General features: G+C 41.3%; 1 protein-coding gene across 2 annotated transcripts in view; it reads left to right on the forward strand.

The window, feature by feature from the left end:
• Nucleotides 1–453: 453 nt before the first annotated feature.
• The window catches only part of MAP3K15 (mitogen-activated protein kinase kinase kinase 15), a 126,991-nt gene continuing 110,361 nt past the window's right edge, over nt 454–17,083 (forward strand). For both annotated transcript variants that reach the window (XM_084788541.1, XM_084788540.1), the window contains exon 1: nt 454–1,027. In XM_084788541.1, the coding sequence (XP_084644667.1) occupies nt 646–1,027 (382 nt within the window). In that variant the 5' untranslated portion in view covers nt 454–645. The remainder of the gene's footprint in view (nt 1,028–17,083) is intronic.

Consider the following 17,083-nt stretch of genomic DNA (forward strand, 5'->3'; position numbering starts at 1 on the left):
CCTCTGCCTCCCTAGTGCTGAGATTAAAGGCATGCGCCATTCAGTTAGTGCCTTGAAAGTCTACTGTGGTGGAAAGTTTCAACTTGTTTTGAGGGGGAAAAAAGAAAAAACGACGAAAGAAAGAGGAAAAGGAAGGAAAAGAAGAGAAAGGGAGGGAGGGAGGGAAGGAGGGAGGGAGGAAGGAAGGAAGGAAGGAAGGAAGGAAGGAAGGAAGGAAGGAAGGAAGGAAGGAAGGAAGCCAGTTAAGTTATAAGTAAGGAAGGGTGAGGTGGGACCCAAAACATCCAACCAACAAGCTAAACACTGCAATCCCTGGCTTGGCCAGCGTCTGGGCTGGGGGCGCTGCAGGGGGGAGCCGGAAGGGGGCGCTCTTCCTGTTCCTGCCCCTAGGCTCTCGCAACCGCCCCCTCAACCCGCCCTGACGTCCGAGCCCCCGCCTCTTTCTCGCGGGCTTTCAAAGGGCTCACGGGGGCAAGCTGGTCCTGAGCGTCGCTCCGCCGGGCGGCTGGAGAACCCGTCTTCACCTGCCCGCCGCGGGCTCACCTCACTCTCCCGGTCCCTCCAGCTGCCATCCGTCGCCTCTGCAGCAGGTGCAGCGAGGACCGCTCCTCAGCTTCGAAGCCGCCTGCCCCGCGGGCCAGTCACATGGAGGAAGGCAGCAGCGCTCCGGCCCCAGCTGAGGCGCTGGAAGAGGCAGGCTTGTCGCCTCAGGGCAGGTTGTCTCCGGAGCCCGAGGGCGCCGCGGGGCTCGTGGGGCCCGAGGGCGCGGCGGAGCTGGCGGGGCCCGAGAGCGCAGTGGAGGCTGCAGGCGGTGAGGCTGAGAGCGGGCGCGGACCGCGCCGGGCTCTGAGGGCAGTGTATGTGCGCAGTGAAAGTTCCCAGGGGGCGGCGGCCGAGTGCCCCGAAGCCGGGGCGCTCAAGTGTCTGCTTAGGGCCTGCGAAGCTGAGGGCGCCCACCTCACCTCAGTATCTTTCGGGGAACTGGACTTCGGAGAGACAGCTGTGCTTGATGCCTTCTACGACGCAGGTGAGGGCGGGTACCCCCTTGGTTCCTTCAGCTGTCCTCGCCCTCTCACAAGCCCTGCCACCCCTCCACTCTCTTCCCTGGCCCTCTCGTGCAGCCGCCCTGCCATCCTCCCACCATTAATGCTTAGGACAAATCTCCACCTCCTCTTCAGGGTAGATCAAGTAAGGCGCCTTTGCACAGTTTGAGACCATTGGCACTTTAGACCCATTTCACCTTGCTTTTTTTTTCCTTTTCCTTTTCTTTTCTTTTCTTTTTTAAAAATATATAATAGCCAACAACCTAAGAAACACACTATCGCCCAAGGTGGCAGTGCACAGACTTGGGTCGCTACCCCCACAAGAGTCGCATAGTAGATAAGAAGTAGCAACGAAATAATCTTATGTCTGGGGGTTCACCACAACACGAGGAGCTATATTAAGGCATTAGGTAGGTCGAGAGCCACTGACTTAAGATGTTGAGCCCGTTCCCCACGTTGTTTTCTCCTGGAATATCCCTAATGCATGCTCCTTGCCGTAATCATCTGGGAGAGCTGTTAAAACTTATTGTGAACTTAAAATGGCTTACTCAGCTAATCTCAGGAGACAGAAACAGGAGGATTGAAAGTTCAAGGCCAACCTCTGCTACATACGGAGTTTGGGGCCAGCCTAGGCTACAAAGTGAGACTCTGCCTCAAACAAACAAGCAAAAAAAAAAAAAAAGTGTGCCCATCATCAGACCAGTGACATCCAAGATAAGGCTGTGGGAGTGTTTAATTCTTCTAGGTGAAGAATTCTACAACCAGAAGTGGCAATTAGTGCCTGACAAGCATGTATGTGTTGAATCTTAGAGTTTTTACACACTTTCACATACATAGTGGGGTGTAACCTATCCCTATGTGACTTTTTAATCTCATAATGTGATCCGTTGCTAGACCAGGACACTGTTTCCAGGCTCCCTGTGGTGAGTGTGACATAACCATTCAGCTTTCAAGTCACCACTTTTGAGTTGACAACAGTTCCTTCCTGCCTGTTTTCCTTACTTAACCTTTGGGGATAAAATTGTGGAACCTGGATGACATTCATCAGCGTTGTATGTGACACAGCAATTAACAGGGGATGTTTGTGCTTTCATTTCTCCTCTGGTCAAATGGAAGTAAGTGTCTACCTTAAACCTAAAAACACATAAGCAGAGACATCGGGAGCTGTTTTCAAAAAGTATTCATGGTATGCTGTCTTACAGCAGGAAAGGTGTCTTAGTTGTGCGTGTATAAAACTCAGTGTTTTCAAATGTTTTGCAGGTTCTACCACTGAGCATCCCTCCCACCCCCTACCCCCTCAATGCCAGTAAATTCAATTCCTTGTTTCCTGGAGGCAGACCAAATGTAGATTTTTTTCACAGCAAATGGCCAAACCCACTCCCATCTGGAAAGAGGTGGAGCATTAGGCTTGTTCAAACAAGTGACAGCTGGACCCGTTCAACACACTCTCGTTGACATTTCTGACCAAGTTGAGTATACTCGAGCATCACATCTTTTCAGAGAAGTTGTTCAGGAGCCTACTTTACCTAGAACCACTTCGTTTTTTTCTACTTCTATTCATTCTGCTCCAAGATGGAGTTTGAACAGATTCTTTGAAAAGTAAAATGTTCATTACACCATGTCAGACACATCCCTCCCCTCCTGTCTACTGACAGTAAGTTGATTTCTGTGTAATGCCTTTTGCTTTTCTGGGCCTAGTGGCGTATATTTTACATGCCTGTACATGGTATATGGTACATCTTTGCCTGCTGTCTAGGCTCCTTTGAAAAGATTGGGTATGACAGTGTGGACAGCAAACCTGAACATCACCCTTGCTCACTCTGGATTCACATTGTTTACTTTTGCCTACACCGTGAATCTCCTTGCCCTTGTCATGAATAATTTCTATCAATGCTATTGCCATAAGTGAGTTTTTGATTAAATAGATGATCTCCACATCCCTTCACTCTCCTGGCTTCCTGATCTCCACTTTCACAAGCTTTTTTTGGTATTTTCCACCAAAAAAAAAAAGATAGAAATCTGTCATTGGCTGTTTTGTGTAAAAATTTCTAAAACCAGGATGTCCAGTTGGGTAGCCTCTGGCCACATGTAGCCATTTACATTTAAATTCTTTTAAATGTAATAAAATATGATCTGTAGACATAGAATAGCCCCATTTTAAGTGCTGAGTATGAACAGCCAGTATAGTATGGACAGTATTTGGAATGGCAAAGATAAAATGTTTTCCTCATAGTAGAAGGTCTCCTTGACAATGCTGTTCTAGAACAAGATTAGTTGGGGAGAGCAACTATTAAACTGTCCCTGGGGAATCATAGAGGTGTGACATTAGGCATTTCCTGTCTTCTATTCTCATAGCAGCTCAACACTGGCTTAGATTTTCTTATACTGTTTTTTTTTATGGTCATGTGTATGTGTGTGTATCTTAGATTTTTGTGTCATTAGCAAAAGGTTGATTGGAAGAGCTTCAGGAAAGCCATGGCCTAACGGAAAAATCTAAAAGAACTCCACCTGGGGCTGGGAATGTGCCTTAGTGGCAGAGCACCTGCCTAGCATACATAAGGCAGGATATTGGAAAACAAAAGTATTTTATGCTGGATAGATACAGAAGACTTTGACAATAGAATGAAAATAGAATGTTAACAATACTGTTTCCTTATTGGTTATTCACAGCTACTTAAAAAATAAATATAGCAGGAGATTAAAGATGGGTATGTAACTCTGAAGCTGCCTCGCTTGCTCCATCCTCACTGGAGAGAGTGGCTTGATGCACCACCATGTTTTCTTTCACTCCAGGAACCAGACTGCATGAGCCCCTGCCTGGACCTTAGCTGTTTTTTGATGTACCAGGCCTTTAGTGGCCCTTTCCTGAGCTGCCTTCTTTCTATGCTGCTGTTAATCCTATTCACTCAACATTGAATCTGGACTGTCCCTCAACCCTTACCGTGTGGAAAGAAACTGCAGCTGCAGAATTTAATTGAACCATAGCTGCTCACCTTGAGTGCATTCTAAATAGAGAAATTTGGGAGCTGGTCCATTGCTTTATGGGTTGTATAGTATTTGTTACCAGGGAATATATTTTTTTTTTTTATTCCTAGCCCTCAACTTCCAAACAGTTTTGGTGTAGATGCCGTAAACATTTAAAGCCCTCTATGTCTCAGGCTTTGAGATAGGTGCTATTCAAATCCTAAGTTAAATAGTGTAGTTAGGGTAGGGTTGAAATACTGCAGTGTAGGCTGGAAAAATTCATGTGTCCCAGTACTTTGGGCAGGCTTTGAGCTACTGGGTGTGACAAGGCTTGGCATAAATGCCTAGTGGGTGGTGGGGCTTGATTGTTGTGGGTGGTGGGGGATGGATTGCAGGACTTGAAAGTATGTCTCATTCTGGCTTTGAGGGCAGTCTGTGAGAGGGTAGCCTAGAAGGCAGGCAGAATTTGACTCACAGGAGAAAAAAGGAAAAAAGAAGGTGCATTTGATATTGACCCCCTTTTTCACTCGCAAATTATTTTTAACATGGAAAATTTCAAGCATGTACAGAGCCAAGCTTCAGCAATTATTAACATTCCAACTTTCTTTTGATACTAGGGATTGAATCTAGTGCCTTACACATACTATGCAAGCATTCCAGCAGAACTATAATCCCCCCTCATTCTATTATTCTCTTCCTTACCCATTCCCTAGCCATACTATTACTATATTAATTAAATGTACAACATTGAAAAGTGACCAGCCCTTGTGTAACTCAAACTCTTATCATAGTAAAGAGTTATATTCCCACCTATGTCTCCTCCCATTTCCCTTTCCCTTTACTCCATTCGTGACCCAAAAGAATGACTTGTTTACCATCACTGTAGATTTGAGCTACCTTTTCTTGGTATTTCATATAAATGGACTCATGTAGTATATCTTTTTAAAGTTTTTATTTATTTTAATTAATTTATTCAGATTATATCTCAATTGTTATCCCATCACTTGTATCCTCCTGTTCCTCCCTCTTTCACCCTATTCTCCTCCCCTACGTCTATGACCTAGGGGGACCTCCTCTCTCACTATATGGTCATAGGCTATCAAGTCTCATCTTGGTAGCCTGCTTATTCTTTCTTTGAGTGCTTAGTATATCTTTTGTGGCTTCGTTTACTCAGCATGTTTTTGAAATTCACCTATATTGTTATATGACATTTTAAAAATGCTAAGTACTGTTCCATCATAAGAATATGGTACAGATGCTATGTGTGGTGAAAGCAAGTCTAGCCAATTAGCGAATCTGAGCTCTGGGTTCAGTGAAAGACCCTGCCTCAAAAAATGAGAAGAGCAGTTAAGAAAGACACAACACAACTTCTGGTCTCCACATGTGCTCCCATACACACACACATACACACACAAATATGTATTCAGACCATTCTGTTATGGACATTTGGGTTGCTTCCAGTTTGAGGCTGTTACAAAGAAAGCTGCTACAAACGTCTGTATGTCTTTTGCAGACATTCCTCTTGGAATACCTAGAAGTGAAATGGCTAAGTTCAAGAATTAGGTATATTTTCAGTTATGTAAGGGACTCAGTCCTTTATCTAAAGTGGTTATACCATTTTATATTCGCAGCACCAGTGCATGAGTTTCATATCCTCATCAATACATTGTAGTGTTGATATTTTAAAATTAGGCTTTTTTAGTGAGAAGTATAGCAGTTTTTCATTGATGGATTTAACATGCCTTTCCTAAAAGTTAATCATGTCATGCACCTTTCTATATGATATGGATATATCTTTCTCTCTGAGGTCTCCATTGACGTCATTTACCTATCTAATAGTTGGTTGTTACCTTCTTGTTGAATTGTCAGCTCCTTTTATATATTTTGTGTTTAAGAGCTTTGTCAGAGATATGAGCATCTCCCATATTTTGGTTTGCTAATTCATCTATTTATTAGTGGGTTTTGATGATGCAGTCTGATTTTTTTTATGTGCATTGGTGTGAGTGTCAGATCCTTAGAACTGGAGTTAGAGACAGTTGTGAGCCACTATGTGGGTGCTAGGAATTGAACTCGGGTCCTTTGGAAGAATAGCTAGTTCTCTTAACCACTGAGCCATATCTCCAGCCCTGATACAGTCTAATTTAGATGATCTGTTTATGGATTTTTATGACTGTGTGCCTAAAACACCTTTCAGGTTTTAGTTATGCAGATACTGGTCTATATAGTCTTTTGAAAGCTTGCAGGTGTCACTTTGACATTCACATCACTATGTCATTTCAAATGAAATGATATTCCGAGAATGGCACCTTGGCATAAAAATTTTAGAGAGGCTAGTCTTGGCCTAAGGTAAGTCTGACATATGGAGACTGGCAACAGGACTCTTGCTACCTCCTTTCTTATACTTTAAAGGCTCAGAAGTCCAGGTTCTTTAGGCTAATGGCCTGTCTGCCTTCTGAAGAAAAAAAATCTGCCTAAACAGACCAACATGAATCCAATCATAATAGCCCATTCACCCTTGAAATGCTAGTGATGCATTGGGTTTATGGTTTGAAAGTCTACTGTATCATCTGTTGGCTGTATAACTCCTGGATAACTTTTTGTTTTGTTTTGTTTTTCCAGACAGGGTTTCTCTGTGTAGCCTTGGCTTTCCTGGACTTGCTTTGTAGACCAGGCTGGCCTCAAACTCACAGAAATCCTCCTGCCTCTGTCTCTCTGGCTGTATAACTTAATATATCTGAGTCTTATTCAAATAAATGCCTGCATAGGATAAATATCTCCCAATAAATGCTAGTGGCTTGAATTGAGCGCATGCTCACTGTCAGTTCTCTCTGTACAATTCCTCTCTAATTCCCACCACTAACCATACCAGAAACCTCAGTGTATAGAGTAAATGTGCCTTGTGCACTTAAGACTCTTGATAAATCTCTTAAACACTCATCATGTAGTATGGTCTCCTGCAGTTTTTATGAAAAGATCCCTGAGTTTTGGTGATTAAAGATTGCACCTCAACTTCATTTCTTGTTCTGTGCTGAAGAAAAAGAAAAAGACAAAAAAGCCAGGTTGGTGTGTGCTACTTGTATTCCTTTGTTTTGTTTTTGTTTTTGTTTGTTTTTTTTTGTTTATTGTTTTCCTTTTGAATTGACATACAGCATATATAGAAAAAGTGGGTGAGTTTTTCCTGGTTTTATCCTTTTTTATAAATTTAATTTTAAAATTTATATCTTTCCATGACTGGCTCATTTTGTTTATTGTTTGTTTGTGGGCTGCCTCTATGACATCACTGTAGCCATGGCTTATTCTTTGCCATATCTCTATAGCAGTGGCTTTTAACCTTCCTAATGCTGTGAACATTTAATATAGCTCCTCATGTGTGGTAACCTCCAACCATAAACTTATTTTTGTTCGTACTTCATAACTGTAATTTTGCTACTGTAATGAATTGCAATGTAAATATCTGTGTTGATCTTAGGTGAGGGATCACCTAGGGTTGTAACCCACCGATTAAGAACTGCTTGCTATAGTATTTCAGTGCAAGAAGATGCCACAAATTATTTGTTTTCTGTTATAAATAAGCATTTGAATTGCTTCTCTCTGGGCATAATCATGAATAGTACTGCTGTTATGAATATTCTAGTACTTAGGTTTTTGACAACTTTATTGGGATGCAATGCACTTATTTAAAGTATAAAGCTAAGTGGGTTTTGAAATATCCATAGTTATATTACTATCATTACTGTCTAATTTCAGACTATTCCTGTTAGCCCTCAAATAGCAACTCACTGGAAACTAGTGAAAACTGCATTAGTTCTTTCTACGGGCAATGTTCCCAGCAACCTATCCAGTTTATACTAGGATCTAGCTCTTAAAGGTTCCACTATTTTTATACCACCACACTGGACATAAAATCTTCCAACACATGAACCTTTAGGGACACAGTCAAATCATATATAAAGCCATGGCTTCCAAATAGTCATTATCTGAACTGGGAGCTGTTCACATTAGTTTTTAATGCTATTTTATTTGGGGTATTTACTGCCTCTACCTCCCTTTTCCATCCCAATCCCTTCTGACACCCCAAAACTAGGTATGAGAGAAAGAAGGTAGTTGTTTAGGGTCGATTGAAGGCCCCCCCAACCTGGAGCATTGCCCTCCAGGTATTCCTCAAAGCCTTCTCTTCCTCTGTTTCCTCCAAGCTGCCACCTTCTCTCTCTCTCTCTCTCTCTCTCTCTCTCTCTCTCTCTCTCTCTCTCTCTCTCTCTCTCCATCCTCTCTAAACTGCCACTCCTTCTCTCTGAGTTCTCATCTTTATAACCCTCAGAGTCCTCAGAATTAAACTAACTGCAGCTAGCAAGGACCACACCCCCACAAGGCATTTATCAGCTGTGGAAAAACTGAAGCCCATACTAAAATCCCACACTTGAGATCAAAACAAAAACATATTTACATACTATAACTGAGTTTTTTGTTTTTTTTTTTTAAGAAACCAAAACTCCGATTACAGGGAGCAACTACCATTTTTTTTAAAAAATGGCTATTGGATTCATTAGTTTCACAAAGCCAAATTTTCAAACCTTGTTAGATAGATGGGTTTGTTTAAAGTGTTCTCTGTCCTGAGAATAAGAATTCTGGGGCTGGAAAGATGGCTCATTGGTTAAGATCATTGTCTGCTGTTCCAGGGGTCCTGAGTTCAATTCCCAGCAACCACATGGTGGCTCACAACCATCTGTAATATAATCTGATGCCCTCTTCTGTCCTGCAGGTATATATGCAGGCAGAGCACTGTATACATAATAATAAATAAATTTTTTTAAAAAGGGAATTCTGTATCTAGAATGCTGCTTGTTCCTAAGCAGCTAAATCTTTGTAACGGCTGTGACTTATAGAAGTATGTTCCATGCTAATAATAATCACTGTACATTCATTGCACAGTGGAAATCAGACAGGAGAAAATACAATGGATCTAGAAGAGGTAAGGACAAAGAATGATGATTTTATATCCAGCAGTGAGTTATCAGTGCCAAATGAATTCAGTTGCCTTCAATAAAGGCTGTGCAGACAGATGCCAGTGAGGAAACATAAAGCACAGACTAGGTGAAATTAGCAGTCATGCAAAAGTCCCAATGTTTAGTGATCTTGAAGGAACAATTGATTTTCTTAAGTGAAAGATAGCAGAATGATTGTAGGAGAAATAGTTGTAAAATCCCTGAGTCCTTTCCCGTTGACTTACACTTCAGTGAGACAAAGAGAGGAGAACATAAATCTAAGACCTGTTTCCTATGATTTTGTCTCTGTAAAAGAAAAGCTTCATGTACCTATTCATGGTTGGTGGTATATGGCAAACAGTTATGCTCTAAAATAAAATAGCCTTTCTTTATTTCTTTTTTTCTTCCTTTTCTTTTTTTTCAATACAAGGTTCCTCTGTGTAGCTTTAGCTGTTCTGGATTCACTTTGCAAACCAAGCTGGCCTCAAACTTGTAGAGATCTACCTGCCTCTGCCTCCTTGAGTGCTGGGATTATAGGTGTGTACCACCATGTCCAACTTAAATAGCATATATTTCAAAGGTGATGCAACACAATTTTTGAATAAAAAGATTGTGCTTAGAAAATCCTTCTAAAAATAAGGCTCAAATTTTCCCTCATTTTATTGTTCTATAAGCAATAGAAGAAATATGAAAAGAAAATACCATGTGATGAAGATGAAAACGTTGAGGCAATATGTACAAGAGAAGCCACAGTAGGGGACTGTGGAAGTGTTACAGCATGGATGACAATGATGGTATTGGAACTCCTTAAACTGCAGCTTTGCTTGCAGTATAATCTGGCACAATGTTGTTCTGCATTGTTAGTTGGAAAGCAACATGCATGTACAAAAAACAGGGCCCTAAGTCATGCCATGTTTTATTTTACAAATACTTCATGGTGTTTAAAAAAGTAAAATTAGACACTGCAAATCTGTTCACCTTAGTGGGCACACACAGTTTATTTATATATGATTTATTTTGGTCTTAAAAATGAAGTACTAGGAGACAAAGGATGGAGTTTCTTGATGTCCCTAAATTTACCCTTCTTCCTCCTAGTTAAATCTCAACGACCCAAGCAAGTGATATTACCCATGTGATAATAGCACTCAGTATGGATTTTCTGACACTGAATTGGTAGGTTAGCTCTTTCTGCTTTTTACAATATAGGAAAATACATTTAAATGACGTTTCACAGCATTCTTTGTACTCACCTGACCTGAAGTTTGTTAGAAATGAGGAACAGTGAATAAAGACAGCTCTAATTATAATAGAAGTCATTAGACATGGCTTCTGTTCAGTAAAGGTGAGCTTTTTATTTTTTTATTTTCATTGTTTTTGTTTTTCGAGACAGGGTTTTTCTGTGTAGCGTTGCCTATCTTGGACTCACTTTGTAGACCAGGCTGGCCTCAAACTCACAGCAATCCTCCTGCCTCTGCCTCCCGAGTACTGGGATTAAAGGCATGTGCCACCACGCCCGGCTTCAGCTTTTTATTTTAAAGGCAGTTTTAATGGGACCAACATTACCATACATACATCCAATTAGATTTTTTTTTGGAGACAGGGTTTCTCTGTGTAGCCTTGGCTATCTTGGACTCACTTTGTAGACCAGGCTGGCCTTGAACTCATAGAGATCTGCCTGCCTCTGTCCCTCTGAGTGCTGGGATTAAAGGAGTGCACCACCATGCCTGGCTCTAATTAGAGGTGCACCATTCCTGGAGGTACTGCGTGGAGTGGATGGAGCAAGCTCCTATTCCAACTCCTAGCTCCAAAAATCCATTATCGTTCTCAAATAGAGGACATGTCTGATATTAAACTGATAAGAACAGTTACTACACTTGATCTTAGCCAAAAGGCCGAAAAGTGATTCTAATTAGATTTTTTAATGTCTCTGGCAGAAAAGTTATTCTGAACTCCAGATCTTTGTTTAGAGAAAAAAAAAACATTATTTAAAATCATTCCTTTTTCTTTTTTTTTCTACTGGAAGATAGGTTTACAGACAATCTGGAGTATATTTAAAGACTGGCATGAGCCAGTGTGAGCACACAATTATTATGAGGCAAATTGCTATGATATCATTAATGTCATGACACATAAATTCAGTACCTTCAAGTTACACTAACAAGTATGGTTTTATTTGTTACCTATAAAATATTTAACAAAAACAGGCATGGTGATATACGTCTGAAATCTTAGCACCTATGGGCATGGAGGAAGGAAGGTGGGGAGTTCAACATCATCCATTGCTGCACAGCAAGTTCAAGACTAGCCTGTGCTCCATGAGTCACTCAGTCAGTCTCTTTCTCTCTCTCTCTCTCTCTCTCTCTCTCTCTCTCTCTCTCTCTCTCTCTCTCTCTCTCTCTCTCTTGATTTTTTAAGACAGGGTTTCTCTGTGTAGCCTTGGCTGTTCTGGACTTGCTTTGTAGACCAGGCTGGCCTCAAACTCACAATAATCTGCCTGCCTCTACCTCCCGAGTGCTGGGATTAAAGGCATGCACCACCACGCCTGTCTCAAAAACTAAAACCAAAACTATGTTTAAGACTGATCAAGAGGTCTTTTTAAACTGATGTTATAGTGCATATAGTGTGTTTTGATAAAAATCCACCTTTTATTCCCTCCTCTACACTTCCTCTTCTAGTCTCCTAACTACTTTTCTCTCCCAACTTTATATGTTTTTTTTTTGTTTGGTTTTTGGTTTTTGTTTTTCCAGACAGGGTCTCTGTGTTAGCCTTGGCTGTCCTAGACTCACTTTGTAGACCCAGCTGGCCTCAAACTTAGAATGATTGCCCTGCCTCTGCCTCCTGAGTGCTGGGGTTAAAGGCGTGCGCCACCATATTTTTTTTCTCTTTTTTTCAAAGAAAAAGCCCGCTGCATCTATTTAGTACTTGCCTATATGTGCATATATGTAGGGACATCTACTAAAGCATGAGTAGCCTTTGAGGGGACCACATTGCTAATGAAAACTGACTCTCCCTTCCCAAGCAGCCATCAGTTGCTAGAAGCTTCTTAGCTAGAAATGGAACAGGTAGAGCCCTGCCCTTGTCCATGCTGAAATTTTGGCTGCCTTGATCTTCTGCAGCTTTTATCAAAAGGCTTTTTTTTTTTTTTTGGTTTTTCGAGACAGGGTTTCTCTGTGTAGTCTTGACTGTCCTGGACTCTCACTTTGTAGATGAGGCTGGCCTCTAACTCACAGCTCACAGTGATCTGCCTGCCTCTGCCTCTCGAGTGCTGGGATTAAAGGCATGGGCTACCACATCCAGCTGCTTTTTTTATTTGGGGGAGACCTGGTGGCACTCAGAGGAAGGACAGCAGGTTACCAAGAAGAGACTTGATACCCTATGAACATATACAGGGGGAAGTAATCCCCCTCAGGAACAGTCATAGGGGAGGGGAATAAGGGGAAAATGGGAGGGAGGGAAGAATGGCAGGATACAAGGGATGGGATAACCATTGAGATGTAACAAGAATAAATTAATAAAGGAAAAAAAAGAATTTAAAGGGTTTTTAATGAATTAAAATCATATATATTTCATCTCATTTCACAGTAACACATCTTGGAATAATCATAATTGATATATTTATATATCAATTATATATATATATATATTTATTTATGATACTTCAATGGTGAATTCAAACAGTGTTGAGGTTTCAACTGAAGCCTTGGCTTTTTGCATTTGCTGATGGAGAATCACTTCCTAAAGAGTGTTAACTGCTCTAGGTGGGTGGGTGCCTGCCTCATGACTAGGGTAGATGAGCTATGCTTTATAGTCTCTCCTCAAAGGCTGGCTTGCATCACTAGGAACTAACTGGAAGAAACTGGAAAGTAATGGTTGCTAAGAGCACAGAGTGCATTTAGTAATGAAAACCTTCATTTTATCTCTTCCTTTGGAATCAGTGATCTGTTTACCTAAGATTTAGCCTGATACATAAATTGTTTTGCTCCCAGGTAGCTCAGTTTTAGTGAGTCAGAAAAGTAGTGAGCCTCATCTAGGCCCTGGCCAGCCAAAGACTTGGGGCCAGAAAAGGTGAGGTTGAGCCCTGTCTGTTCTGCCCTAGCTAAGTGACCTTGAGGAGTCTGTTAATGGCTTTGTGCTTCATTTCCCCCACCTGCAAAGTGAAGCCAGCCCTTTCCCTACCTGTCTTCTTTAAAAGGCCTCTGAAACTCAGTTGAGATGTCTGCAGGTATTTTCCATGTGGTAAAGCTTATAAATGTTGTCATAAGTAAAGATTTGAAGGGATTAGTTGTCTCTTTTTCTTTCTCCTTTTCTTTTCTCCTCTTTTCAACTGTATGGGATTTTTTTGTTGTTGTTGTTTCTGTTTTAAAATGCAGTCTTACTTTGTAACCTAGGCTGATCTGGAATTCACAGCAGTCCTCCTGTCTTTTGAGTTTTGAGTGCTGCGATTACTTGGATTGGTGGCCTCTTAAAAAAATTTCAGTTTGGTGCCTTATCAGAATTAGTATTTAGAAACCTAATACTGGATTAGTGTCATAAATGCTCTAAATCTTGTTTAAACACAAATCCTCAAAGTGAATTCAGTCTGTTCATTTGAGTGACAAATATTAGTCAAGTAAAAGTTTTAAATTTGATGAGCCCAACATAGTGGCATATGCCTTTAATCCCAGCAGTTGGGAGACAGGCAGCATATCTCTATGAGTTCAGGGCTAGCCTGGTCTACATAGTGAAACCCTGTTTGATTTTTTTTTATTTGAAATGTTTTTACTATTGAACATAAGAATTACTTAGAATTTGGAGAGGGGGTAATTGTTGAGACAGTTTTGCTGTATAGCTCAGGCTGACCTGGGAATTTGTAAACCTTCAGCCATTGTCTTCCTACGTAGCTGTATTCACCTTTCTAGTTTCAATTAGTACTGGAGAGTTTCTATCCAAGACCTGGGTGAAGACACAGAAGGCCACCTTTCTAGAGGTGGTGAGGCCAGTATCCAGATTCCAGTGCAGAAAGGAAGGAATTTGCATTATCAGATGAAAACTTAGTCTGCTTAAAAGGTCACTCCATCAGGTTCAGAACTTCATACAGGAATGGACTGAGTAACTTAAAGACTCCTATCCTTCAGCTCTGTGCTTAGTCTCTCCTCACCACTCTCTTTTTTCTCTTCTTCTCTTTACTTCTTTTCCTCTAACGGTGGTAGTTGGTATGGCCTTGGAATTAGCATTATTGTTGCCTCTTATAGTAATATCCCTATAAAACACTTTAATTTTGATAAATAATAGAGTCCAGGGAAAAACTCAGGTAAGCAGAATACCTAATATATTCTGCTGTTATTTTTCACTCTGTGAATATATCTGCAGAGAACAGAATTATCCATTTGAGATAGTGACCCAGTTGAGTTGTAAAGCATTTCCTTAATATATACATTTGTTCTTTATTAGCAATAAGCTCTAATAGGTGGATTTTAATATGATAGACTCCTGTGTTAAAACCTTTTATGACTATTTTAAAATAAAATACTCTAGGTGATACATTGATACTATTTTTTTCTTCAAGTTCTCATGTTTCAGCCATACATCCTGCAACCTATAAGGAGAAAACAATACGACATCTAGTATTTGCTCAAATGAGTACAGAAGGGGATGGTGTAGGTGGCAGTAGAGATAAAAGCTGGTTGGAGCTTATAATTTGTGAGATGAGGAGCATTGGAATTTCACTATACTCTGTGTATGTCCATAATAAAAAGGGGTTCAAGAACCTTACCACAGGCTCCTCATTGTCTCAAGGTAGAATCCAGTCCTTTTGTGACTCCTTGACCACCTGTTACCTAGTAACTCTTCCAGATTCATCTCCAAAGGTGTTCTGGCTCCCATATTAGCATTTGCATTCTGTTTTACCCCTGGCCCTTTTCACATTTTTTTCTTCTTAAAACATTCTTCCCTTTCATTTCCATCCTCTATTACACTCCAGTTAATGTGTCATTCTTTCATTTAGCCTTTGGCATAGAAACTTTATACCCACTTCCTTTTGGTCACCTGCATCATTCATATTCATTCTCGTTCCCTCTCCCTCCCTCCCTCTCCCTCCCTCCCCCTTCCCCCTCCCCCTCCCTCCCTCCCTCCCTCCCTTCCCCCTTCTGTGTATTTGTGGGGAAAGTGCCTACACATGTGGAGGCCATAAATCAACCTTGGCTGCCATTCCTCAGGAACTGTCCACTTTGTTTCTTATGACAGAATCAGTACTAAGACCTTGAGTTTACTGATTACGCTAGGCTAGCTGGCCAGTGAACTAGGGATGGACTTTTCTCCACCTTTCAACCTAGGGAAGTATGTACTAGCTAACATGCAGGACTTACTTTGTAGACCAGGCTGGCCTCAAACTCACAGCAGTCCGCCTGCCTCTGCCTCCTGAGTGCTGGGATTAAATTAGGCATAAGCCACCACCCCCAGCCCATGCCTGGCTTTTTTATGTGAGTGCTGAGGATTGGTCTCAGGTCCTTATGCTGATATAACAAACACTTTGCCAACTGAGCTATCTCTTCAGTTCCTGTACTATAAAAGCTTTTTGAGGAAAATGATTATGCCCTATTTACACTTGTATCCTTGGTATTGAGCACAATGCCTGGCCTGCAGGTGGCAGTTCATCTTTTAAGAGAATAAAATGCCCACCACCCCAGGGTTTAGTGGCACTTGCCCTTGCATCTTCAGTGTCTCAGTACAGAACCAGTGGTGCTTGGAGCTGGTATGACTTTAACTTGCACTTCGTTTTTTCCTGCCTACAGCTCTAGTCTATTGTGTTTCATCAGTACTTTTATGGCCTTTCTGTGAGCCATAGCATTACAAATATAGGTTTGAACACTCATTCATGTCTTTCTACTACATGTGATGAAGAAGCTCCCATCATTCAGACATGGAGCTTTTGTGCGCGCGCACACACACACACACACACACAGAGAGAGAGAGAGAGAGAGAGAGAGAGAGAGAGAGAGAGAGAGAGAGAGAGAGAGAGAGAGATATTGATTCTCTCTCACAAGCACACCCTTACACACCCTTGAAATTTAAAAGCTCTGAAATGGCAACAAATTTTAATATGCTGCAATTGATGCAACTAGTTGCCCCTCTACTATGACAGGTCACAACTTCAGGGAACATTTTTATGGCTAAGGTGAACCAGTAGACATGACACGGAAATGCTCATCGTAACAGCTTGAAATAGGAAAGAGGAAAAAAAACTGACTAAAATCTCCATGTGTAGATGGGGTAAAGAAATTGTGATTTAGTCATCATGCAATGGAAACTAATACAGAAATGAAAAAGTAAGGACTATACTGAGACAAACTGGTTAAGTCACATCAAACACTAGAATATCAGTGTGTCAACTGTGATAGTTAATGGATATAAAGTTCAGAGACATGTGAATCCAAACAATAAACCGTGTGTATTATAGTCTTTTCAGGCTGCTGGAACCAACTCTCATAGCCTGGGTGGCCTGAAAATAACAGATTTATCTCTCAATTCTGGAGGCTGGGTACCAGAAAATTCTATGTCTGAGCACAGTCTGCATTTGTCTCGGTGTCCTCATTGGTGTAGAATGGGACAGCTCAACTCTCTGGAGCCTCATTGAAGAGGACATTGATTTCATTCATGCATATTCAGCCCTCATGACCTGTCAAAGGCATCATCTCTAAATACTGCCACATGAGGGGTTTGGTCTCAACACATGAAATTTGTGGACATGCAGATATTCAGCTTATAGAATGCACATATATGCAAGGAAGTGGTACATAGATGAGGGAAGTCTTCTCTGGCAGAATGGAGGGATATGTGAGGGTCTGACTAGTATTAGAATGCTAAGCACATGGGGTTCACTTCATTACCTTTCATTAATAGGTACGTGTGTTCTTTGTATATCTATTTCATAAGAAAAACCACCACTGAAAACAAATCTGTTAGCAAGTTTTAAATGAGAGTATATTCTCAGCAGTTAAAAAGGAAGACAAGCTGGGCAGTGGTGGCGCATGCCTTTAATACCAGCAGAGGCAGGCAGATCACTGGGAGTTCGAGACCAGCCTGGTCTACAAAGTGAGTCCAAGGCTATACAGAAAA

This window comes from Acomys minous (genome assembly GCF_964271855.1).
Source record: "Acomys minous genome assembly, chromosome: 7".
Lineage (NCBI taxonomy): Eukaryota > Metazoa > Chordata > Mammalia > Rodentia > Muridae > Acomys > Acomys minous.